This window comes from Fistularia commersonii, chromosome 25 (assembly GCF_037954325.1).
Source record: "Fistularia commersonii isolate RoL2024-O1a breed Wild chromosome 25, RoL_Fcom_v1.0, whole genome shotgun sequence".
Taxonomy (NCBI): Eukaryota; Metazoa; Chordata; class Actinopteri; order Syngnathiformes; family Fistulariidae; genus Fistularia; species Fistularia commersonii.
Genome location: NC_141308.1, coordinates 8,755,812 through 8,780,493, shown reverse-complemented (window position 1 = coordinate 8,780,493; position 24,682 = coordinate 8,755,812). Strand labels below are relative to the sequence as shown.

The following is a 24,682-nucleotide window of genomic DNA, read 5'->3' as shown; positions in this document are numbered from 1 at the left end:
CTTCTTGAAAGGGGAACAAGAGAAAATGGCCATTATTAGAATAAAGGACAAAAACATATAAATTGGGCCAGTTGTGCAAATGATTGCTCCATTTCAATTCCTCCAGAGAAAAAATTATGTTGCATTGCGATCGCCTTCACCAACTCCTATTTATGAATGTGTGTCACATGATTTCACAATGCGAATTGCAAAGATATTGACAGAAACCCAGATGGGCAGGGAAATAATCGAGTAGGAGTAGCAAGCACCTCAGAGGATGGGACTGCAGCAACCCCTGTTCCAGTCCTGGTATCTATTTCTTAACAGCACAGTGTGTAGCCCATCATAGAACTGTCTATCTTACATGCAAATAAAAGCCAACCTCTCCCAATTTTACTGTCCGACTGCTTGCAAATATTGAACTGCTGCGATACACAACCTAACAAATTACCAATAGATGATGAAATTTGACTGAATGCATGGAGAGAAAAATACAGAAAATAAGTATTCTTAAATATGTTAACGGTGGTTTGAAGAAAACTAAAAATGCAATTGTAAATGTGTTGCGGCTTTTAGGACATTGAACAACTAATCTAATATCCCAGTTTAACATTTCATGATATGTCATCATCTCACATGTGAGACAGAGGCAGCGCTGCCTTCTACGCGGGGGAACGCCAGTGATCACATTTACATAGGAAAATGTAGCCTATTCGACACTGAATTCTGAAGGTCAGCACCTAATTTTTCTTTGAGATGAGTACATTTCTTGATTCATCAATGATCACGACAGAACATAAATATTTAATAAGGGACACCGTAGGAAGTAATATGGATTATGTATCCAGAAAGGAAAAAGGAAAAAAAAAAAACACCTCAGTGTAAAACAGATTGCAATGATGATGTAAGCTTGTTGTTGACTTTCCCAGTCTGAATGGCTGAGCAAAGGATGGGGGGGGTGGGGTGTCATTAATCCATGGCTAGTGGTGACCAGACAAGCTAAAATGGGGTGTAGTGGGGGATGGGCGAGGACTCTGTTGTTATGACTGGTACTTGGCTGCGGGACAAACTTCCAGAGGCCTCGGTATTTTTTTTTTCCATTTTCGTCTCATTGGTCGGTTTCATCGAGGAAATGTGACTCAAATTTTCGGTGAACCTGCCATACGGACTGGGAGCTAATATAATCTACACCAGAGGACGGCTTTCAGCTTTTTCATACCACGAGTCGTGTTTGATGTTGTTCGAAAATAGGTTAGTTACCGATGTGGCGATTAATGTCTTTCCGACTCGTTTGCGCGGGCAAGCAGTGAGGTCGACGAATGCGTTAAAATGTGTCGATGCAACTGTTATGTGAAAAAACGCATTATTTAGTCGACAAAATGGTAAATGTTGTGCATTTTGCTTGTGGCGCCTTGAAATAACAGTGGTTACAGGCTGCTAATTTTTGCATGTCAGGTCACCCAGTATGTCGAATGTCTGAAGCCGTTGCTGGCTTCTTACCGCCTGGCTTTAGCTTTAATATTATACCCTAACGATAGTTAATATAAGTGCGTAAACGCCCTGTCTTGCAATCGATTAAACAAATAACATGATCTGATTTGAGCACAACATCTGTGGAAGATATCGTCTATTTGAAAGGTTTAATCCAAGTAGGTACGAGATCATAGCAGCACTGTCATTAGCTTAGCGTGCTAACGTTAGCGAGCTTGTTAGCAGGTTTAACGCGAGGTTACGATGATAGCGGGTTGACTGTCTCATAGTGCACTATTATAAATCAGATTGTTAAGAAGCTAATGGCGCTATTTTTGGAATCAAGGTCAATGTAATTAATACTAACAGCGATGCATGTAGCTTTGACAGCACAAGTGCTGTAGCTAACGGTTGATGAGCCGCACCAAATTAATAAACTGAGACCGCCTTGCCTCACTGGTATGTGTGGTGACGGGTACGGCCGCCGCTAATGCTCCTCTAACCCAGTGGATACTGTTAAGCGGGCCTTAAATAAGATGTGTTTTTTTTCATTGGTCGAGGAAAATAACGCGAGGGCAAAAGACGCCCTTATCGGGCTAACACCTGAATATTATCGATGGCGCTTGAAAACCCACTCCCTGTTTTCTCGATATATCCACGTAACATTATTGGTACATGGCATATTGTTAGCCTGGCGTCACATTAATCACTCGTAGTTTCACATGATTTTATTGCAGAACGGTGCGGCATTGCATTGTCCTTAAAAAAAACTTTAATAACTGCTTCCGTGTAGTAAATGCACTCAATCATAACGAAACGACCGTAGCGACGAACTAGTCCGTTCAACCAGCCGTTTTTTTTGTTTTTTTTTTTACATTACACACTGTAATTTGTACAGCCCATTCACTCGCCACAGAGTATGGGGGATGGGCAACGTATTCCTGTGACTTGCTAGCATGCCATGCTATCCCGCTAATTTAGCTACCGGTAGATTAGCACGGTGACATAACATGCAAGCGTATAACTCGCACGAAACCCTTCTGACCCTCAAAGGATCAAATTATGCATATGAACACTTATACACCTTCCTTTTTATATATAAAAACGCTCGTTAAAATGAAAGCCGAGTGACGCAGTTCAATGTCGGTAAATTTTAAATACCTTTTTGATGTGACACATTCAAAAATTAAATCTACAAGGTTATACAACCAATGGGTTCTTCCGTTTTCGTGCCAGTCCTATCCGCTGGCTGTTTTGACTTTACGTTACTGACCCAGTTTCTTTCGTTTGGCGACACACCCCTTTTGTTTGGAACGCTTTCTTCTGGCCGTCTGTTCAGCCACTCACCGACACACCTCTGCAAAAATGTCCATTTGAATCAAACCCGTTGCCCCAGCGCTGCCAGTGATTGTCCATCGGAAGTTGTGTTTTGGATATCAATGTATTTGTCATGTTCATTGGGTATGAACTAAGTAGAACAACATTCATTGTTACAGTATAGCACATGACCAAGCTACATCATTGCAGATGAGAAGTAAGGCGTTGTAAATCGGGCTTGTGGGTGATTACTGTTCTCTGTAAAAAGTCGAGTTTTAGAAGAAGTGTAAAGAAATGTGTAGTTATAAATACATTTTTTACATCACTGTTAGAACGATTACGATGCTGGAGTGGAAGAGTGACAGTCATCTTCTCTTTTCAGGGACAGATCGTTCTTGAGGACAGCAGCGCAATGATGCACATCTGAAGATATCTTGATCACATGGGTAGTGTATCTAAGTTTATTACATTTTTTGAAGTACCATACACATTTTACCTTTCTGTTGAACATCAGGAATCCAGATCACACCAAGGTAGCAGACCAGTGGGGGCATAGTGGTCAATATAGTGTCAACCGGCATTTTTACATGTTTCATATGACATGTCTGGTTAATGTTAGCAGGGGCATTTTTACCAGTGGTTAAAGATGAAAACATGATTAGTCACTGTCATTCAGGCCAAACATAACATGGAGGGACATTTTGGTCGTGGGGGTATTCTCAGTATCGGCTCCATGTTGTACTTGTCCCCTGTAGTATTCTTTGCCAGTACTGTGGTGCTTTCACACAGTTTTCCTCAATGTGAACCAGTTCTAGTCAGTGAGCGTGTGCCAGGAACAAGGTTATAGATGCTTAATGTGTCATGCAGTAGATTGCCAGGGTTAGCCTACGTGATTGGGAGCTTAAGTAAAAGTACAGTATAAAAACAGACTGACCCATTGGGGCTATTGTCCTATTCAGTGCTCTTTTATACAAGTAAATATGTATGAGTCTGTGATTACATTTTTTTTTTGTCTCATTCTTTTGTATTTTTTTAGCTGCCTCAGTGTCCATAGCTATTTTGATGGCCATTTGTTTTCAGGTTATTTTCTACAAAAGAGACATTGACATGCACAGTGTTTCAGCCTGTAAAAATACTGAAACTTGTTCAGAAATGTAAAACAAGTTGTTTGTGCTTGCAAGTGACTTCTACTATTTCGCTTCTGAAACTTGTATATTTATTGATGTGTTAATACACTTGAGTTGTAAGCCCTTCATATTGTTAGTCATCTCTATCAATAATTTCAAATACCATTCCTCTTCATTGTTTTTAACACAAACATGACAGCAATTGCAAGGGTTAGTGTCTTCACCTCTATTGTGCTCACATGCTAAGTTGTATCTTCCATAAACTGCTTTAGCATATTAACACAGAATTACAAGAGAGAGATGTAGAAACTGCGATCTTTCTGCTTATAGTCTGAGTAGAATTGACCAATCGCATATGAATGGGCCTGGTATTGCATGCAGATCAACCACAGGCAGAAGGAAAAAGGAAGGCATGTAACTGTTATTGGCTGCTTACCACAGATGAAAAATATTGCATTTTCAGGCAGCTAGCTGATGGGCTCTGAAACGGGGTTATTCATCTGTTCCATAGGGATGGTAAGGGGTGGCGTAGCGCAGGAGGTAGAGCAATCGTCTTTGGAACTGAACGTTTCCGGCTCCTCCTAGTGTGTCTTGTCGAGCAAGACACTGAACCCCTTACTGCTCTCCTGGCGCTGGTGGACGGCAGCCTACTGCTCATGGTTCATCCTTGATGGGTTAATTGCAGAGAACGAATTTCCTCACAAGGGACTAAAAAAAGGATAAATTATTGTTCTTATTAATATAAAGAATCAGAGTCCAAATGTAGAATCCTCAGACTGTTGCCAGGGAAATTTTTCGGAGAGGCCCTTTAAGGGTCATGATAACTTTTCTTGCGAACCAAAATGAAATACAGATAAACTTTAATGTTTACTAATGGAGGTGGGGCGAATTAACCTTAGCATTTTTTTCCTTTTGGAAAGAACTCGGGATGCATCAATGCCATTTTTTCTAGGTCTAGTCTGTGGATTATAAATGTCAATGTTTTCTTGTAATACGGTTTAATTAGATTCATAGATGAACATGATTATAGGTACAGCCACAGATATCTCCGATTTTTATTTAACAAATTAATAAGTCGAGCCCCAATCTTGAGTTGGTCATTTACGAAAGGTAACTTAAAATAATAGTCAGAATGCATTATGTCCTACTTCATTTAAAATACTTGACTTTCATCGGACAGACAGATATCCATATTGATAATTCAGCAAGCAGTCTTAAGTAATTTTCCATTCAATATTAGTATGGTACTTAAAATGTAAATCTTTAACATGAAATCAAGTCCAATGCTTGTAACTTTCTGGATTTCTTTGAACTCAGCACATACATCCCTACAAGCGTTAATATTTTTTGCAGGATACTGGTATGTGGTAATGTTTGGTATTTTAAATGTTATTTGAATAGATCCTTTGTGACTTATTTGGTACTTAAGGCAGCTTTTTAAAATCTTTTTCGGGATTGATTTTTAATTCTTTAATATATGTTCGGTGGCCATGGCTCAGGTGGTAGAGCTGGTGCCTCATCGGTCGTAAGGTTGACGGTTTGATTCCTGGCCCCTCTTATCTGCATGCTGAAGTATCCTTGGGCAAGACACTGAACCCTTGCTCCCAATGGTCTGGTTAGTGTCTTGGGTGGCAGCTCTGCCCCCATCTGTGTGTGAGTGAACGGGTGAATGTAATCCAATGTACAGTGTTTGGTAACAGCAAGTTGATGAAAGCGCTATATGTATGTAGACCGTTTACCATGTTGCAATGTGTGTGGCATTTTTGCTTTTGCGTGGATTTGTGTGTGCCCACTATTAGTGCTTTTAAAGTAAACCATTGAATCAGTTTTGAGAACATTGGCAGTTTTCCATTTCTAACTGACTAATGATTCTAAGTCAAGCTAGCTAGCAGTGCCAATGTGTGATTGAATTATATATTAATGTGGCCAACTGGTTAGGATCAATTACTAATATAGGCATGTTAACCTTACAGACACAGTAGAAGTCATTTTGTCCATCCTTTCTTAATCAAACTGATAGATGCAACAAATATTCATCAACTTGCTCTCTATCATATGCACCTGATAAGGTTCCAAATTGTATGTGTCTGGAGCTTCACATTGCCAATTGTGACTAAAAGCAAAACTGAAACTGTTAAACAGTTGAACAACAGTGACCCCAATCTGATATTGTGCTTTTCATGCAAACAGCTAGGTGTGATAACAATCCCCTCCCTGAACAGGGTGTCTAAACAGGGCTTATGGATGCAGTGAGAGTGAACCAGAACAGTTGTGTTGCAGTCGGACAGCTAAACAACAAAGTGTAACTCACCATCACCTTACCGTAAGGGAAGTCAGTTGGTTCTACGTGGCTTTTATGCTTAAAGTCATACATTTAAGGTAAACCTTATTTCAGATAGACAGTTAAATATCTTGAAGCCCAATTAATATTACAGAATAGTTAATTAAAGCAGTCTGACGGCCTCTTACTTCACCTTATATTAATCATTGGCTGGCTTAGCCATTAAAATTCATGTTAAGGTAAAGACAACCCTGAAAGTACAGTAGTTTCAAAAAGATCTGAGGTTGTATTTTGTGTTAAAGTCATTATTGTGGTTTCAGTAAAAGTGGATTCATGTCCTTCTTGCTTTAACTCCGTTAACTGCAAATTAACCTTTTTGGTCTTGTAGGAATGTACCCTGCAAGAATACTAATCAACATGGACTGGCACCAATTAAAGAGGCACCTCAACACAGGAGATATGTCACGACTGTTTAGAGACTGTGAGATAGATTCATATTAGACCTGTTGTGGGTCCTAATAAGCTTCTGGAAAAACGTGGCACATATCCACAATAGTAAAAAAAATCTATGTTAAGTTATCTTTTATGTAAGCATTCCAGTTGTATTTAAATCTAATGCACTAAAATCTGATAACTACTAATAATCAAAATTGTGCAAGAACAGTATCATTTTATTTTAATGTGATTTATTTTTTTTTACATTTAGTTTTTAGACTATTAGTATAGATAATTATCATGTCTTGTCATTCAGAGAAATAAAATCAGTAACATTGAATTTATTTACCCTGCTGTGCCAGCACCTAAAGCAGCATTGCTGTGTAAAAATTGCTTCTAACAATTTATATCAACACAAGCTTCAGCGCTGAAAAGTGCCTTTGTGTAAGGACCTGATGACCCTCTCCTTACAGATAGCTGAAGTGCTGTGGACAAGATTGCCAGCCTCATGGTTTAGTTGGTCTTGGATCTCGGCCTCTGGGTTGCTGGACGAGACATGTTGACTTTTTCAGTGGGCCCGCATGATGGAAACAGTAGAAGTTCTGTCCCTCATACAGCCCCCTTGTTTATTTCCACAGGCACATTGAAACACTGCTGGTTCTGCATGAATAAATATGGAGCCTGAAAGCAAACCCTGCAGGATCAGTTATTGCTGTGGCTTTTATTTCCCATCTATTGAAGACTTAAGTCAAAAATGCCCCATGAGGCCTGCCTCATGAAGATGGCTAGTAATTATTTCCAGTTGTAGGTTAATGAGTGGAAAATAGTATCCTGCCTTGAGGCTCCTGCTACCAAAAGTAGAAAAGTACCAAACATAATTATTTAGCAAATGGCACATCACTGCTTGTTTGCCTACTTTTCCAAACTAGGGCAGACACGGTGATGTGATTTCCAGTCTCTTCCACTTTTCATCCTGTTTGCCAGTTTTATGGTTAGCTATGTAATGAGCTTGTGTAGTGTAACACCATCCTCAGTCCGTGTGTGTGTCAGCTCTCTTTACACCTGGCCCAGTGCCCCTGCTCGTTACTTTTTACCATCCATCTCTCCATGTGTTCACGTGGGTGATGATCTTTCAGCTTCTTACCGCATGTTTATTTCTTTTGCAGACTCCTATCGTGTGCTGACCCAATGGTTTAATCACCAGGACTAAAAATGAGCATAAGCAGTGATGAGGTTAATTTCCTGGTTTACAGATACCTACAAGAGTCAGGTAGGTCGGACATCAGGCTTTGGAAAAAATCTGTGCACAAAATTATGGTTGTTGGCATGATGGTTCTTTTTGAAATATTGAAGGTTACAAGACCTATTTTGACTGCAAAATTAAACCCACGTCTTTCTCTCCAATTATTATTGACTCTTCTAGGCTTTTCACACTCAGCATTCACCTTTGGCATAGAGAGCCACATTAGCCAATCGAACATCAATGGAGCCCTGGTGCCCCCTGCTGCCCTCATCTCCATCATCCAGAAGGGCCTGCAGTATGTGGAGGCCGAAGTCAGCATCAATGAAGTTAGTTTTAACTATCAATTGAATACATTCTTATAAACAGGCACATAATTTGCAATTTCATTTTGATATAAGCCTGTCTTCATTAGTGATAGCAGCACCAATAGCCAAAGTAACAGTACATTTATGTTATGTTTTGTTTTTTGTATCGGGAATAAAACTATTTATGGTGTTTCATGTTTTTGTGTAGGATGGGACCTTATTCGATGGTCGGCCCATTGAGTCTTTGAGTCTGATCGATGCTGTGATGCCAGATGTTGTCCAGACAAGGCAACAGGCCTACAGGGACAAGTTGGCCCAGCAGCAGCAGCAGCAGCAAGTTGCAGCTGGGAGTGGCAGCGGCACTGGGTCCCAGGGAAGCAACAAGAATGGAGAGGGTGCTGCCAATGGGGAGGAAAATGGATCTCACGCCTTAGCCAGTAAGCAAGCCTTGATGGAAACAAGAGTTTTTTGGTGCAGTGTATATAAAACCAACTGCGGAAAGTCGGTCGTCTGTTATTTACCGCTCAATTCAATGTCTTGAAGTGGTCAAAATGATGTTTCTAAAATACTTTGTGCAGTATGTCAGAAATCAGAAATGCTAGAGATGGAAATTACTCTCTTGCTCTGGTGCTTTTCCTCCCACTTTGTTCTTTACTTCATAGTTTTGAACTGCCTTATCGGCTGCACGTATTCATTTACCTATTTTTGTCATCGGTTGTTGCTTTTATTGCGGAAAGGAGTGGGAAATAATAATCAGGACTGCTCTTCTTTCCTTTCAACCCCATCCTGTTTTGCATTTGAGTCATAACACATAGATAAACATTATCTATATGTGCACAACATCTCATTGGGTTATTTGAAACAAGATGTTGATAAACATACTCAGTGCTGAGGGCCTGTTGTGGTTCACAGGAAATTAGATATCAGAATGTCTTAATGGGCATACACCATTGATATAATGGCTTGAGGTGTCCCAATGGCTTAGCGGTTACTGAAGTGTAACAGCAGGATCATTTCGTTTTTTTTTTTTGTTTTTTTTTTTTTATTTTGTTTATCTATCCAGCGTGATACAGATATACAAAATGGACAAAACTTGTGGGAATTTAAAGCAAGTTTAAAAAAAGTAGAGTTACACTTGTTTGGATTGCAGTTGTGTCATGTTACACATTTTTTTTCTGCCTTGAATTGAGAATTTCTACATCCTCGTGGTTCAGGCAACATGACTGAATAGTGACTCCCAGAGGAGTCCATCTGTCACAAATATCAGGAAATTTATCCCAAATGTGAAAAACAAAAATATCATCAGACTTATTTTACTCCAAACTGATTGGAAAAGAGGTTGTCCATGTGCAGTTTAGTACCAATCTAGTCAGGTTATCGGTCACAAGTTCTGTCATGATGAAATTGAACTTTCATTAATATTTTTATTAAATCTGTAAATTTCAATGTTTTAATATTTTTAATGAGCCTCACATCATGATTCAGTATCAAAATCCTTTACATTTTTAAGAGGACATCTGTTTGTAGTGGATATCCAAAAAGTCGAAAGACATCTTCATATGTAATGTAAAATTTGCTCCAAACGATACAAGTAAAGTTATTCAGATTCACGGCATATTCTTAACCATGCAGGTAAAGTAATATTCTTTGTCCCCTGCTTGCATCTGGGTTTTGACTGGGCATTTCCACTTATAGATCTGTTAACTCTTGCGCCCTCTAACTGATCCCTCACAAATGCAGTCCTTAGTTCAAGCAGTGCCCAATAATTGGTCAGTCACTGTTGACTTTGAAAGAGAGACTGATGTTAATGATGAGTTTAACCATCCTCACATTGCCACTGGCTTACACCCAGCCTACCACTTGAAATTTTCAGTTTGTTTCAGTGCAGAATGGAGCAAAAGAGGAAAGGAAAAGTCTGGTGTTAGTGATCAACTGGCAATAGGAAAATGGTCAAGTGCTTTTGTAAAGGTTTGTCTGCTGAGAAAGGTATTCATGTGAACAAGGAGAAGTAAAGCCTTTACTTTTAAGCCCAGTATTAACTGTACGTAAAGAATCAGTCTGCAGTGGAGTCATTTTCATTTCAGGCAATGCAGATTGTCAGAACTAGAACGAAATCACGAGTCACTGACACCTCAGTATCTTATGGATCGCTTTGCTATTTGGCCAATGCGCTGATGCATATGTTAATTGCTTTACCCTACAAGCCACCCAAGGAGAAGACTAACAGAAAAGAACATAGTTAGAAATATCTATTAGGATGCTATTGTTGCAGGTGATAACAATGAACGACTTGATCAAAAATGTCTCCTTTTTCTTATTGTATCAGTTGACAGTTACTACATCATTTTTAAACGTTGAGATTCCGCCTGATGGTTTTCCTGTATGCCTCTAAGGTATGAGGTGGAGACTGACTCATCCAGTTTCTGAATATCAGGTGTCGCAGACACGTCGACTTTAATTTCTAGATATTCCACTGCACAGTGTTTGAGAGAGGTTTATCAAGCATTTGGGAGGTTTTCGATTTGCTTTTAAAGACAACCTCTTGGAGAACCACCAGCAAGTCCAGTCTTGTATGTACAGTGCACACTGTATTACTTACCGGTAATTTATTTACTTGTCTTATATTTAATTTTTTCTGAAATACTGCGATTTAACAAATTCTCTTAAACTCATTTTACCCCAACAGTATTTCTTCATTAACCGTATTTTCGTAACACTGTTGCATAATTTAAAGTATTTTGTTTCGCTCTCTCCTGTAGATCACCACACAGAGATGATGGAGGTGGACCGGGATGTGGAGATTCCCCAAAGCAAAGCCATGGTCCTCAGGGGCCACGAATCCGAAGTCTTTATCTGTGCCTGGAACCCAGTAAATGATCTCCTGGCTTCTGGGTTAGTACCAGCTTCTGGGCTACAATCTTATTAGGTTTTAAACGCAGCTGACCCAAGTGGGTCTTTAAGTCAAGTGTTCTTCTGGGTAACTGCAATTAATTCTGTAGTTTTTAGTATTAGTAGTCTTATTATATGCACGACTATTAGAGTATGCCAATACATTGTTGCTGATTTTTTCAAACGAAATTGGAATGTTGTTGTCTCTAACACCATATATATGAAATTCAAAATATGCTTTATACATTTTTGACAAATCATGTAACCTCTAAGAAACTGATTGTAACAAAACATATCCGCCTGTAGATGTTGAAATAATTGTTTAGAAAATAGCTCAAAACTTCGGTTGCGTATTTAAATTTTCTGTTCAATGTAAATGAATTTTTCAGTCGTACATTTTTAGTCCAAGTAACCAGATTTCATTTCATTCCATTTGCGAAGCAAACTGAGAACTTGCTATGTATTTAAATACCCATGCACCTCAATAATTGAGTTAAGGTTTTTTTTTTGTGTGTATGTCGGCTAGATTGTGAACCTACTAAGAATTTCCTTTCATCCAAGTTTTCTCTCCACTTATAATCTTTAGACATTGTATAGAGACCATTGATGTGTCATATGTCGGTAATTGCTGCAATGCTTCCCTGAAATGCCTGTCTAGACTGAGGGCCTTATCTACAGTGTGTTCTGTGATGGAAGCAGCAAGAAAAAAACAGCAGCAAACCGGTTCCTTCAGTTATATTTATGTACATGACTAAGTATAGTTCGACCAAAAATGACCCCCATTAGCCAAAGAACGGAAACTCTTTGCAGCTTCTTCTTAGCAAACCTGTCTTCAGAATGTAATAAACGCTTCTAAAAAAGGGTTGAAAAAAAGCAACCTTTTTTTTGTGGCTTGTTGAAACACTAGTTGAATGAGAGGAGAAGCAAGTCTACTTTTACCCTCCTTTTTAAAAAAATTTCCAGTGTTGTTATCCCTCCACAAACAAACAGAATCACAGAGAAGAGTCACATACTCCAGATTAATTCTGTGATTTGACCGGAAATTCAAGAGGTTTCCAGTAAAAAGTAGTGACTAATGGATTATTGACCATGAATAAAAACAAAATGGCCAAGCACTTATTAGTCAAGTGATAGATCAGAGGAGCCGTAGAATCGTGCTGGTTGTTCAGTGCATTCCATGTCTGTCTCTGATGGCTAAATGGTGGGACTGATGCACCACATGACATTCCAAGATGTTTTTGTTGACTACAGATTCACCACTTTGGGCATTTTACGCCACTTAGACAAAACCATGCTGATGACTTTAGGTTAGGGTTGGGTCCAATAAACCTCAAGCTTTACTGCACTGATGTTCTTTGTTTCTAAAGGTAAATTCTTGTTTTGATTTTTTTTTTTTTTTTTGTAGTAAAATATGAATGCATAGATTTTTTTTTTTGTTATTGTGTTTAAATTAAAAGTGATGATCTTCCTGTTGGTCAAAAAATTTAGATTTAGATAAAGGTGACAGGGTGTTGCAGGTTAGCAATGAAATATCACAATAAGAAGGTTCCTGGTTTGATTTGGACTTAGGCTCGTCTGTCTGAGTTTGCATTTTTTTCCTGAGCCTGTTGAGGTCTTCAGTGTGTTCCCTGATATTCTCCCACAGGCCTAAAACATGCGGTAGGTTTATAGAAGAATCTAAAATGTATGTCGTAACGAATGATATCGCGAGTGGTTCTGTGTCTGCATATATGGCCGTATGATCGACTGGCGACCAGTTCAGGATGTGCCCCGCCTCGCACCCAATTAGAGCTGGGATTGGCTCCAGCACCCCCACAATTCCATGTGCATGATAAGCAGTACAGACAATGAATCAAAGCTGAATTTTAGCTGATGCCGTCAATTCATGTTGGACTTAAAGTTTGGTGGTGTTTGACTGCTTTTCACATGAACAACGGTGGCTGACTATATCTTTAAAATGTAAAAAAAAAAAAAAAGCATCAGTTTGATACACTCCAGTAAAATAGTGCCAGAAAGTGATCGCTCACATGAGAACATTCACTGAAAAGCTAGTGTTATACTTCTAATCTCAGCACGTCCCTGAGGGTGGGTCTACAGAGCAACAGGGGCACTAACTACACATGCACTTGAAAATTAAGTTATATATGAATGGATATCTAAGTCTACCCTCCATGTCATCTGGACCCTTAAGAAGTTTTTCGTTAGACGCGCCTTTGTTTCATTGGTGTGTCAATAAATCAGGCTTATGTTTTGTGTTGTTTTTATATTATTATTAATTCCCGCAACGTACCAGCTCGAGTCTGGATGCCCGAAAGATTGAAAATGCTTTTAAAACAATGTAGGACAGCCTTTTCTGGACAGTGTCGATCAATTCAAAACATGTGTAGAATGCAGGCAATGTGAAGTATAAACAGAAGTACTTCGTGTCTGTGGGGTCGGCTGCTGTCCATGTCTGAGTCCCTATGCACTAAAACATGAACCTGAAAAAGCAACCGCATCCACCTTTTCTTCTTTAAGTTAAACGTTGTATGTCTTACAAATGCTTTGGCTCGTTTTACAACTCACAGACAGGAAATATGACTTGGTCAGAAAAATAAAACACCATTTCAATCCATTCTTATTTGACTCTACCAGATCTGGGGATTCAACAGCACGGATCTGGAACCTAAGTGAGAATAGCACAGGCGGATCCACCCAGCTGGTTCTGAGGCACTGCATTCGGGAAGGGGGCCAGGACGTACCCAGTAACAAAGACGTCACCTCACTAGACTGGAATGTGAGTATGTGGTCAGTTGAGTAGTACAAATGTATGTTGAACTGAGTGTAGTTCTTAGTTTTTGTCCATTAGTGTTTGTCTGTGGCGCATCTGAGAATTCACATGTGTAGGTGTGCATTCTTGTGGCCCCTGACTATGCCAAATGCATTCCTTCCATCCAGCTACGTAGCATGGACCATTCCCATGGGATGAAAAAGGGCTTCTATGATTCTCAGCTGCTGCAAAGTTTTAATGTAACTGAGTTTGGTCTTATTCGCATTATTCCTCTCTTTCAGAGTGAGGGTACCTTGTTAGCAACAGGCTCATATGATGGCTTCGCTAGAATATGGACAAAAGACGGTAAGCCTATCAGCTTCAATCCCATCAGAGATGTGTATTTTAATAATTTCTTTCCATATTTGATTTGATTGTGTTATCAGGTAATCTGGCCAGTACCTTGGGCCAGCATAAAGGTCCTATATTTGCACTCAAGTGGAATAAGAAAGGAAACTTCATCCTTAGTGCCGGTGTAGACAAGGTAAGGCTTTTTTGTTTCAGCACCTACTTGTCTGATTCAGGGTGGTTTCTTCATGGTCTTTGTAAATCCTACCACTTGTATATCATTCAGCTTTTTCAAGCTGCCCTGCCCTTAGCTGTTTTTGTTTTTTTTTTTAAAAAGGTCAATGGGTATTAAATGCCTGTATGGCAACTTCGAAACATCATGTGTATGTTGTGCTTGTAGGTTATCTAGGTCCATGCAGATATCATGGACTATTCTCAGTCTGTGGCATAGGTGCGTGTCAGGGTCTGCACACACTGTCACAAATACACGTGATGGGCCGGCAGCTGCCTGAGGTGCATGTTGAACAAAAATCGAGTTGACAGGCCTGTTCCAAAAACAAATTATTTTGTTCACTGCTCTAAAGTGCCATCTAGTGTATGCTTAAACAGTTACATGTATAAGATGTCACTGTTTTGGGGTAATAAAATGCCTTAATGTGTGTGACTGTAAAACTCATTACAAAATGAAAATATATTCTATGTGTTTGTTTTTTATTTATTTCATGTTGCAAGCGATGTTCCTTTGGTATCAATAATGGAAATGTTTTTTTTACAGACTACAATTATTTGGGATGCCCACACAGGAGAGGCAAAGCAACAATTTCCTTTCCACTCTGGTGGGTGATATGAGTTAGCTGCATTGTCTCTTGGTGTCGTTTATCAGCTGCTATTCTTTTGAAAAAATGCTTAGCGGTTAAAATGATGTGTAAACATCAAGACATTCAATTTCTTTTGAGCGCATTTAATCTTTTTAAATATATGATCTGTACGTTTCACCATTTCAAGGACAAAGTAACTTTTTTTTAACGCCTTAGCCTGACACTTTAGCATAGCTTGCTTGTGTCCACTGCCCAGCAGATCCAAAATTCCTTGTGATTAATGTAGGCCTATGAATTGTTCATATTCTTAACAGTGAAGCAGCAGTTTTGTATCAAGCTAACACTAATAATTATAGGCATTGAAACAACATGTAATACTAGCAATTTGCCATCTAAAATGCTAATGAAATGAAAAGTTCTTCATTTCTATCCCTAAAATTTGCATTTTCAAGTCGCCGCCATGTCTTTCATGACTCTTGTGCATTACAATTACATATAAGATCTCAGAATAATATTTTCTTCACTGTCACTGCAGCAACTAAGCTCTCTGTGCCTCCCAACAGCACCTGCTCTGGATGTTGATTGGCAGAGCAACAACACATTTGCCTCTTGCAGCACGGACATGTGCATCCATGTATGTAAGCTGGGTCAGGACCGACCTGTCAAAACTTTCCAGGGACACACGGTAAGCTTTTGTTCTTGGTACTCTTTGCTCCCAGCTAGGGACATGGAGAACATTCACCTGCCAAATAAATTGAATAAATTGAAGAATTTGAAGAATTTGTAACAACAGTGGGTACCTGAAAAAACCTTGGCATATACAGGAAAATCTCTCTAAATGTGATGGATAAGATCTACAAGCACACTGCTTTGTAAGAATTAAATGTGGTTCATTGAGAGATTCACACTGGAGAAGTGTATCCTATTTCATGTCGGTCTTAAAACGCATTTTGTTTGCTGTAGAACGAGGTGAACGCTATCAAGTGGGATCCCACTGGCAGCTTGCTGGCCTCCTGCTCTGATGACATGACACTGAAGGTCCGTGCTCACATCGACTTATACAATTCCTTATGGAGTGAGGTCACGTATGTCTATCCATATGTGATCCCAAACCTGGATCAGGCTCCCAAGTTTTGCGCTGCAACTTCTCAATCAATTAGGTACTTTTGTATTTTGTCTCCTTTCTTGTAGATTTGGAGTATGAAGCAGGATCTGTGTGTCCATGACCTCCAGGCTCACAGTAAAGAAATCTACACCATAAAATGGAGCCCCACAGGCCCCGGGACCAACAACCCCAGCGCCAACTTAATGCTTGCCAGGTGAGACTGCAGTACTCCGCCTATTTGCCTGTATTAATAGAAAAGTCACTTGCTTCAACTTGTTGTTTGCATACTTGTGCATTACTATGCCACGCTAATTGGATTAATAAAAAATGTGATGTAACTGCTTAATATCTTTTCAACACTTTATGCATTATTGTCCCCAGAAAGCAAGGAGTTGTATGGACTACAATTGCCAACTGCCAAAAATCTATACCAATAACATGCACATGTTTTTTTTTGTTTGTTTTCTGATGGGGGGGGGGCATTTATATACATCTTCAAGTGCAGGAGCTTCTATGAGCACATCCTTCATGTCAACTCTGATATTTTTTCTGAATGTGTTGGTTTTATTCCCACAATTGTCACACTGGCTAATGACAAGCAGGCCGAATCATAAGGGCTCCCAGCACAATTGACAAGTATAATACTCTTATTCTTATCTATTTAGTGTAAATTGCCTGTAGAAGAAGGGTATCTCCACCTAGATGCATGGCTTTTGTTTTGGGTTGTCATCCATACTTTCTGTACTTTCTCATTGTGTCATCTAAGGGCGTTTCACATGACCGTTAATTTTTATGACACCCAGCTCACTTTTTGTCCTGTGCTTGTTTCCCTTTTTCAGTGCATCATTTGATTCAACAGTGCGTCTGTGGGATGTGGAGCGCGGTGTGTGCATCCACACACTCACCCGCCACCAGGAGCCCGTCTACAGCGTGGCTTTTAGCCCTGATGGCAGACACCTTGCTAGCGGCTCCTTTGACAAGTGTGTCCACATCTGGAACACCCAGGTTTGGCATGAGATTCTTCAATCCTACTGTTAAATACCAGCCCAGATGTATTTCTGACTTTCTGGCTCCCTGTAGTCATGTAAAAATGTTAGCCCCTGCATTTTGGCCCTACAAAACCGGGGGAACCACGCGTAGTAGCATGCTTACATACAACACTTAGGAGCTATAGATCTACATATTGTTTACAAGCACAGAGCAGTATGGAAAACACGGATGTCAATATGTTCAGACATATTATCAATATGTATCTAAATACATGCTTAGTTACCAATCAGTTTTGTTGAAATTGCAGCCACAGTCCGAAGCCCATCACATGCATTTAAAGTAATTTCTTGCAGATGTTTTCCAGATTGGATACGTAGGAGTTTTTTTTTTGTTTGGTTGGTTTTTTTTTGTTTGTTTTTTTTTTTTTTACTGAATTAATTTTTTCAACCAAGTACTGATCCATTTCCAGATGTTCATCAAAAAAGATGTATAGTCACATTTACAATATCAATGTATCCATATTGAACTGTCCCAATTCGCGTGTTAAATGTATATTACACAATTTCTGCCCATAATTACTAATGTGTGTGTATGTCTTTAGACTGGTGCTTTAGTCCACAGCTACCGAGGGACAGGAGGGATTTTTGAGGTGTGTTGGAATGCCACAGGAGACAAAGTGGGAGCCAGTGCATCAGACGGATCTGTAAGTGATGCTCCATGTACCTTTGTCACGCTCATGTTAATGACCGCTGTAAGTAACACCCTCCTGACACCAGCCGCCTGAACCGAGAGGAGAGTGGGTCACACTGACCTGAAGAAGTTAAATCCATAAAATGCAACCGGTCACCCTTGACTCCCGTATCAGAGGGGCTGTCCAGGATGGTGCTTTCAAATGACTGACACCATTGCCAACATTTCTACTATTTAGCTGAAGTCCTCAGTATCCTCAAGAGTCTTTGGTAAACTTCAGCAGAAATGGTGCCCCTCACAAGTTGGGAAGGCTTTCGGAAATCTGAATTAATTAAAAAAAAGATTAGATAGTATATATCAAAACATCTACTAGAAAAAAATGTTTGCCCCCATACGTTGTGATATCTGGAAATGTCCTGGATATTGTTTGTCTCCATCACATTTTTTATAGATTCTAAATATTTAAGATCTTAAATAGATTCAGTGTCCATGTAATGCTTGAATGATAACTCTTTTGATTTCTGTATTTACTTTCAATTTCGTAATCAATCAAAGGACAAATCATTTGAGCATGTGATGCCAAAAACTACGAAGAGCCGAAGCCTTGATCCATTTCTGACGGAGGGATTTTGGGACAGAGTCAGGTACAAAGACTGTGAGAGCTTTCAAAATGCAAATGTATAACACCACTCTTCTCCATCTCATTTCGGCAGGTTTGTGTATTAGACCTGAGGAAATGACACTCGTTCGGGGGAGCCATGGACCGACTACGAATGTGTACATAGCCAAAATGACTGACTATCCCTGCCTGTCCACCACACTGCTGTTGTCCCATCAGATGCCATGGCCCGCCACTACAGTCAGATGGAGCGCTGCCCCCTCCCCTCAAGTGTACACAGGAATATGGACCACACCGTTCGCCACACCATGTTGTTCTGCACATGCGTCAGATATACATCAGGTCTGTATGGACACCCATGTCCTGCTTGCAGATCTTCAGAAAGAAGGCCCTTCTTTCTGCAAAACATTTTGGACCCATCTCATTAAAACCAAAACACTAGGATCTTTCTCGCTTTTTCTCTTTTTATCCTTTGTACCAGAATTCTAAAGATTTTTGTTCTGTTGATGTGTGCATATTGCATATGTCAGCATTTGGTGTCCTGTGGACATTGTTTGTTTTGAATTTGGATTTTATTGCTCTCTGTAGGTTTTATATCATGGGGTGGGAGAGAAGGGGCAGGACGGTTGAGAGTTTTTTTTTTTGTTTTGTTTTTTGTTTTTCCCTCCCGTACAATGGGTGTTCGCTTTAGTTCATTGCAACATCCATTCATCCAGTTTTCAGCACTCTCCAAGGTTCATAAATGCAGATGTATAGTTCAGAATGTTTTTTTTTTGTTTTGTTTTTTTTTTTCAATTGTATTTTTATCCATTAGGGTGTTTCCATTTTTTTTTCTCCATTGTTAACAAATTATAAAGCAGTTAATCAAAAGATGAAATGTGCTCATTTCTGTCTTTTGCCCTCAGAAATTAAGTTCAGGTGTTAACAATTCATCAGGTTAAACTAGAGCTCTAAAGAATGAGAAACCTCAAGGCAGAGCTGTTAAACATGATTACAGTGCTGCGCTGACCAAGCGTCAGCACAGCCTCTCCAATTCAGATCTGTTTTCCAGCTTCCAAACAGGCTGCAACTTTGTGTCATTAGTGCAGTAACGTGGCGCAGGAACGACTTGCTTTCTGGCGGCAGTGCAGTTTCTGGGATCTGTGGGAAAAGAGAGAGAGATGGAGGCTGTGGGTGGGGGGTAGAAACAGGAAATCAGACCGCTCGCATTCATTTGAACAGTTAATAGTCATAATTGTGTTTGTTTCCTCTAATCGTGGCTTGTTGCTAACCAATGCTGAGTGATAATCAGACTGAACCATTCTAATTGTGTCTTTGTTTCCCTGCTTGGTCATTAGACATCAGGACATCAACTGGAGTGTCACTTCTTCTGTGGTCACACTTTGTCAAACATAGTGACAAGGCAATGAGTTCAAGATTTGCTCACGTCGTCTGAAAAACCTCTGAACGGCAACGTCATATCAGTTGTCCCGTCAAGCAGTCGTTCATGTTCGGTCTATTTTAAAAAAAAAAAAAAAAAGGGTCCAGATTTTTAAGTCATTGCTGTTGGCACTGAGCTCATAACCGGTGTTGACTGTAGTAGATACTGCAGATCCTGCTTTTATTCGCTTTCCTTAAGCAGTTGTTGCCCCACATTAGTACACACGCAACCACACACACACACACACACACACATTGGAGACAGGCTGTTTTCAGGCCTATGCACGGATAGACAGTGCTTTTGTTTGTTGTTCAGAATTGGCAGAATTGGCGTTTTGAGGCAAGTCTGTGCTTGGTAATATGCTGACGCACCAGACAATATAACACACACACACATATATATATATATATATAGATATGTATGTATGTATGTATGTATACACACACACAGACAGGTGTGCGTGTGTGTGTGTGTGTATTTATATATACAAACAGACGACAGATATGTTTGTATATGTGTGTATGTAGACCTATATCAATTTATACACACACACACACACACATCTGTCTGTGTGTGTGTTTGTATATATATATATGTGTGTGTATATATACATATATATGTATATACACACACACACACACACACACACATATATATATATATTTCACATCACAGGGGATTCTTTTCTATGCCGCTCGTGGTGGATTTTAAAGTAACGTTTTGGAGACGCTTGAAATAGTGTGTGACGTTCTCGTGCATGACCAGGGGTCATGACCTTAAAGAATGGGCTTTTTCTTTTCACTTTTTTTTTTTCTTTTTTTTTTTTCTTTTTTTTTTTCTTTTTTTTTTTTTTTTTTTTATAAAATACCATTAAATAGTCATAGCAAAATTAAAATACCAGCCCTTCAAAGGGTTTTTTTCTGCACTTTAGACTAAAATGGAGAAACAGGGAGGTGTGTTTATTCAAGCCATTGTCAACACATCTTACGTTAAAAGCTCTTTAAGATGAAATGCAGAACGTGTTCCAGTGGGATGAACAGGTGAACTGTGTCTTGCCTGACTCCTTGAGGTACGTTGAAGTCAAAGCCAACTTCATGGCATTCCAGGTCCCATCTCACAGCCATAACTCACGTCTTACGGCTCAATACACAAATTGTCAGACATTTTAGAGGTTTTGGTCGGAATGTTACTTGTTTTAAAAAAATTTTGTATCGATGCTATGAAGACTATTTTGACGTTTGCTTTAATACAGCTGATGGCGATTGAACTGTACCACAAAGACACTATTTCAAATGAGGTCTATGACAGTGGAATGGTATTTTATAATGGTTTGTTTTTAGATGATTAACTTTTTACATGCAAGTGTAAAAAGTGTGTTTGCTATTTTTTGTTCCTACCGAAAATACTAACGTCAATTCTATCTTTGCTATGTTTAAAAGCCCTTGAAGGTTTTGTACTTCTCAAAAGTTTTATAATTCTGATTATAGCTACATACTCAAAATGAACAAAAGTATAAAATCTGGATTTAATTGTTGATGTAACACAAATGTAAATACCAATTTGCAGATCTCTTTTCTTGTTGTCTTTGCCCTCACTTGCGTTGTACTCTTTCTCTCTCACTCACATGGTTGCAGTCTGACTGTCGGAATATCAGTCAGATCTCAAGGTCTAGAATAAAATCTATTTTGATAATATCAACGTGTTCTCTCTCTTGCATTTTGTCAGTTGGTCTCGGAATTCTTTTTGCCAAAGGAGTTTAGAGTGTGTGAGGCTGGAGCAGCTGTAAAAGCTATGTGCTGCATGTCACACCTGTATGGTAAGAACGCCCTGGATTCAATTTTTCACAGTGCAGAGGCTGGAGGAGTCGGTGTCACTTCACTGTCACATCACTTCTGTCCGTCTCAAACGAGTCATGTGAAATGTGTCTCGCAGGCCCACAATTTCATAAGCACCGTCAGATTGCAGAAAACAAATGGACTAAGGGACGTGAGGACAGACACAGAACATGTTAGATTGTAAAAAGAATAAATCTGCTCCCTTGAACTAGAACTTTAAAGTCAGAAAGTGGTTTCATAGTTACCATAAGAGATTTCACTTGAAAATGAGCAAGCACGTACCTCGAGATAAATGAAAATTAGAAATATATTAACTAGAAGTAATCTAAAAAGGCAATGCTGAGTAAATAGGTTGGATGACTGATTTCAAGACCGTACACTTCAGGTCACTGATGGAATTATTTCCCCTATTTTGGGTAAATCATTGAAGACTCAAATGACTCAGGGTTACACAAAAAATACCAAATGCAAAGCTTCCAGAAAGGAGTTCAGAAAATCGACTCCTGCAGTGAAATAAATATACCCAGAATTGCCAGACGCTGAAATTTGAGTTGTGATATCTGCATTCTCAACACTGATACCTTGAATGTCGTTAATATCAAGCACTTATTCGAAGAGAACTAATTCTATCAAATATGCCACTATCTATTGCTACATAGTTTCTACTTTACCTGGTGCAGGCTATTGCACACACTCTAGGGACAGAAAATTGACAGTAGACATATGATGAAATTAAGTGTAAAACAGAAGAAATCAGGTTTAGAGATAAGTTGAACAATTAAATTGAAAAACCGTATGCTCATTTCAGCATCTTTAGTTTTCATGACCTCAGTTTGTGGTATGTCATTGCTAGAAACAAAAAGGATACAAGCTGCACCTGCAGGATAGACCGTAGTGGAACAGAACAGCCTGTGTGGTCCACCACACATCAGTTGCAGCTGCCACAGGTGTTGCATACGTATTTCCTTGCCGGAAAAGCTGCATATAATGGTCTGACATTTATACCACTTAATTGCATTCCTTCTTTAAAGGTGAATATTATCTATCCATTTTAAGTTTTTTTTTTTTACAGTTTGCTTAATGGCTCATAGGACAACAAAAACCTTCACTAGTTGAATGGATGTTACTTTGAGAAATTTCTTCTAAAAGCCCACCAGTTCTGTGTTTGGAAAGGCGAAAAATACTAGTTCTCTTTCCTCTGCACATTTGATGTATGTCCAAAAATTGTCTTTTTTTTTGGATTGCTAATGAAATACACTGTTATTTCAATGGAGGGATATAAAACTTAGTAAAAACCTTAAAGGGTTAATTGCTTGCGGCAACGGTTAAGCCCGGGTGTTATGAGTTACAGCACTTGGCAACCAACCATGAGTGGAGTTCAAGCAACTCAGTTTTTTTTTTTTTCTTTTTAAACCGTCAAATACTGCAAAGGAGAAAAAAAAAATCAATGTTGTAAATGTAAAGGTTGGACAATGTTGTCCTTTTTTGCCCTTGGGTATGTGGAATAATACATCTTAAGACCCCAAAGCCTATTGACTTAGGACTTTAAAAGGCAAAATATGTTTTTGGTTGAGTATAGCTGTCACTGTCGTCCTAACGACGACTGATCACAATTCATTAATCAATCAATGAGGTATTAAGATTTAGTTCTGTTTATCACACATACAAACACACATGCTGCACATGATGGACAATAACTGGCCTGAATTAAAACAATACCAACCCTTTAAATTGCCTCCCTATCTATTCAATAAAAGCACTTGATTTTATTTTAGTTGAATATAGTTTGAATAGTTTAGCTCAATGCATACAAATATATAGCAATAACTGAAATGTTACTTAACTACTGGGGACATTAAAGCCAAAACCTACAACAAGTGCACATGTTATATATATTTTTTTGTTTGTTTTTGTTTTTTTAATCTTGCTTGATTCTTAAGCTCAAAATGTTTCAGTAAGAATTAGTAGTTAAAGTTCTCAGTCATTTTTGTTGAGAACAATATCGGCATATACATATATATATATGTTGATATTGTTTACCGGAGGCCCCACATATTAAGCTCATTTCCACCTTTCTTGTATTGCAGCAATAAAAGTCCAAATAATAAGTAAAGAATGAGAAATACTGACTAGCATCTAGAACAGTGATAGACACATTTTAACTAAATATTACCTTTAGTATACTTGGCAGGAACCCATGGAAATACTCTATAATGTTGTAATATAGAATTTGTAGGGTATCTGTTTATTGACGGACTAAAGTTTATTTATTGCATTCAAGTACAAATCATGTTTATTTTATTTCAAAAAGCAACACTTTTATTTGTGATATACAGGCTATTGAACATTGATGGAAATTAAGTCATTAATTCAAGTGCTTTATGTACATTGAGGTACATATACTTTAAGTACTTTCATGTCACTTTATACACCAGTCAAATGTGGTTAGTTTTATTTCATTTTTGTCAGAGATAAACAGTGTTCTTTCAAATTATGTGTATATGCGTGTGTGCGTGTGTACGTGTGCATGTGTGTGTGTGTGTGTGTGTGTGTGTTCTTTCCATTCATATTTATAAATATACTGTATAGAGAGAGATTTAGCTCTTGATTTAGTTTCACTTGTGTCCGCTGGTATTACTACGTTTGTGAAATGAATGAACACCTTTATTTATGTGTATATGTGTATGTGTGTGTCTGTATGTGTGTGTCCTTCATGTAGTCTAAGGTTACTGATTTAGTGCTGATCTATGACTTGCAAAGTAATTAATTAGATTGGATTTCAAACATTCATGTGTGAAGGCTTCTTTCAAACAGCAGTTTAAATAACTGACATGATACACCGGCTTTTAAGTCCTTCAAAGTTTTTGTTTCATTTGTACATAATCATACTTAATTAATCATACGGATTAATATAATTTATTATTGTGTATTTCTAATTTGAAAAAAATATCCAAAATGAAAAATTTATATATAACACTTTTAAACATTTTAAAAAGCATAAAATCTAATATCTACCATAGCAGCCAAATAATGTGCAAGAAAAAAATCTAAAAAGGAAGTCT

General features: G+C 38.7%; 1 protein-coding gene across 7 annotated transcripts; it reads left to right on the top strand.

The window, feature by feature from the left end:
• Positions 1 to 990: 990 nt before the first annotated feature.
• Positions 991 to 21,479, top strand: LOC147219143 (F-box-like/WD repeat-containing protein TBL1XR1-B). 7 transcript variants are annotated; one of them, XR_015108702.1, is made up of 16 exons: positions 991 to 1,230; positions 3,149 to 3,212; positions 7,776 to 7,879; positions 8,033 to 8,178; positions 8,366 to 8,594; positions 10,917 to 11,049; positions 13,681 to 13,822; positions 14,098 to 14,161; positions 14,242 to 14,339; positions 14,919 to 14,979; positions 15,525 to 15,646; positions 15,925 to 15,999; positions 16,153 to 16,280; positions 16,906 to 17,071; positions 17,658 to 18,707; positions 19,703 to 21,479. XR_015108702.1 is itself a non-coding variant. In XM_086172431.1 (16 exons), the coding sequence occupies exons 3-16, from the start codon at positions 7,822 to 7,824 to the stop codon at positions 18,484 to 18,486; spliced, it is 1,551 nt and encodes a 516-aa protein (XP_086028557.1). In that variant the 5' UTR covers positions 991 to 1,230; positions 3,149 to 3,212; positions 7,776 to 7,821; the 3' UTR covers positions 18,487 to 21,479. The 7 variants fall into 7 exon arrangements, 6 of the variants coding, with proteins under 6 accessions (XP_086028557.1, XP_086028553.1, XP_086028559.1 ...); XM_086172431.1 differs by having other exon boundaries at positions 17,658 to 17,759; positions 18,460 to 21,479; XM_086172433.1 differs by lacking the exon at positions 991 to 1,230 and adding an exon at positions 1,433 to 1,632 and having other exon boundaries at positions 17,658 to 17,759; positions 18,460 to 21,479.
• Positions 21,480 to 24,682: the final 3,203 nt, after the last annotated feature.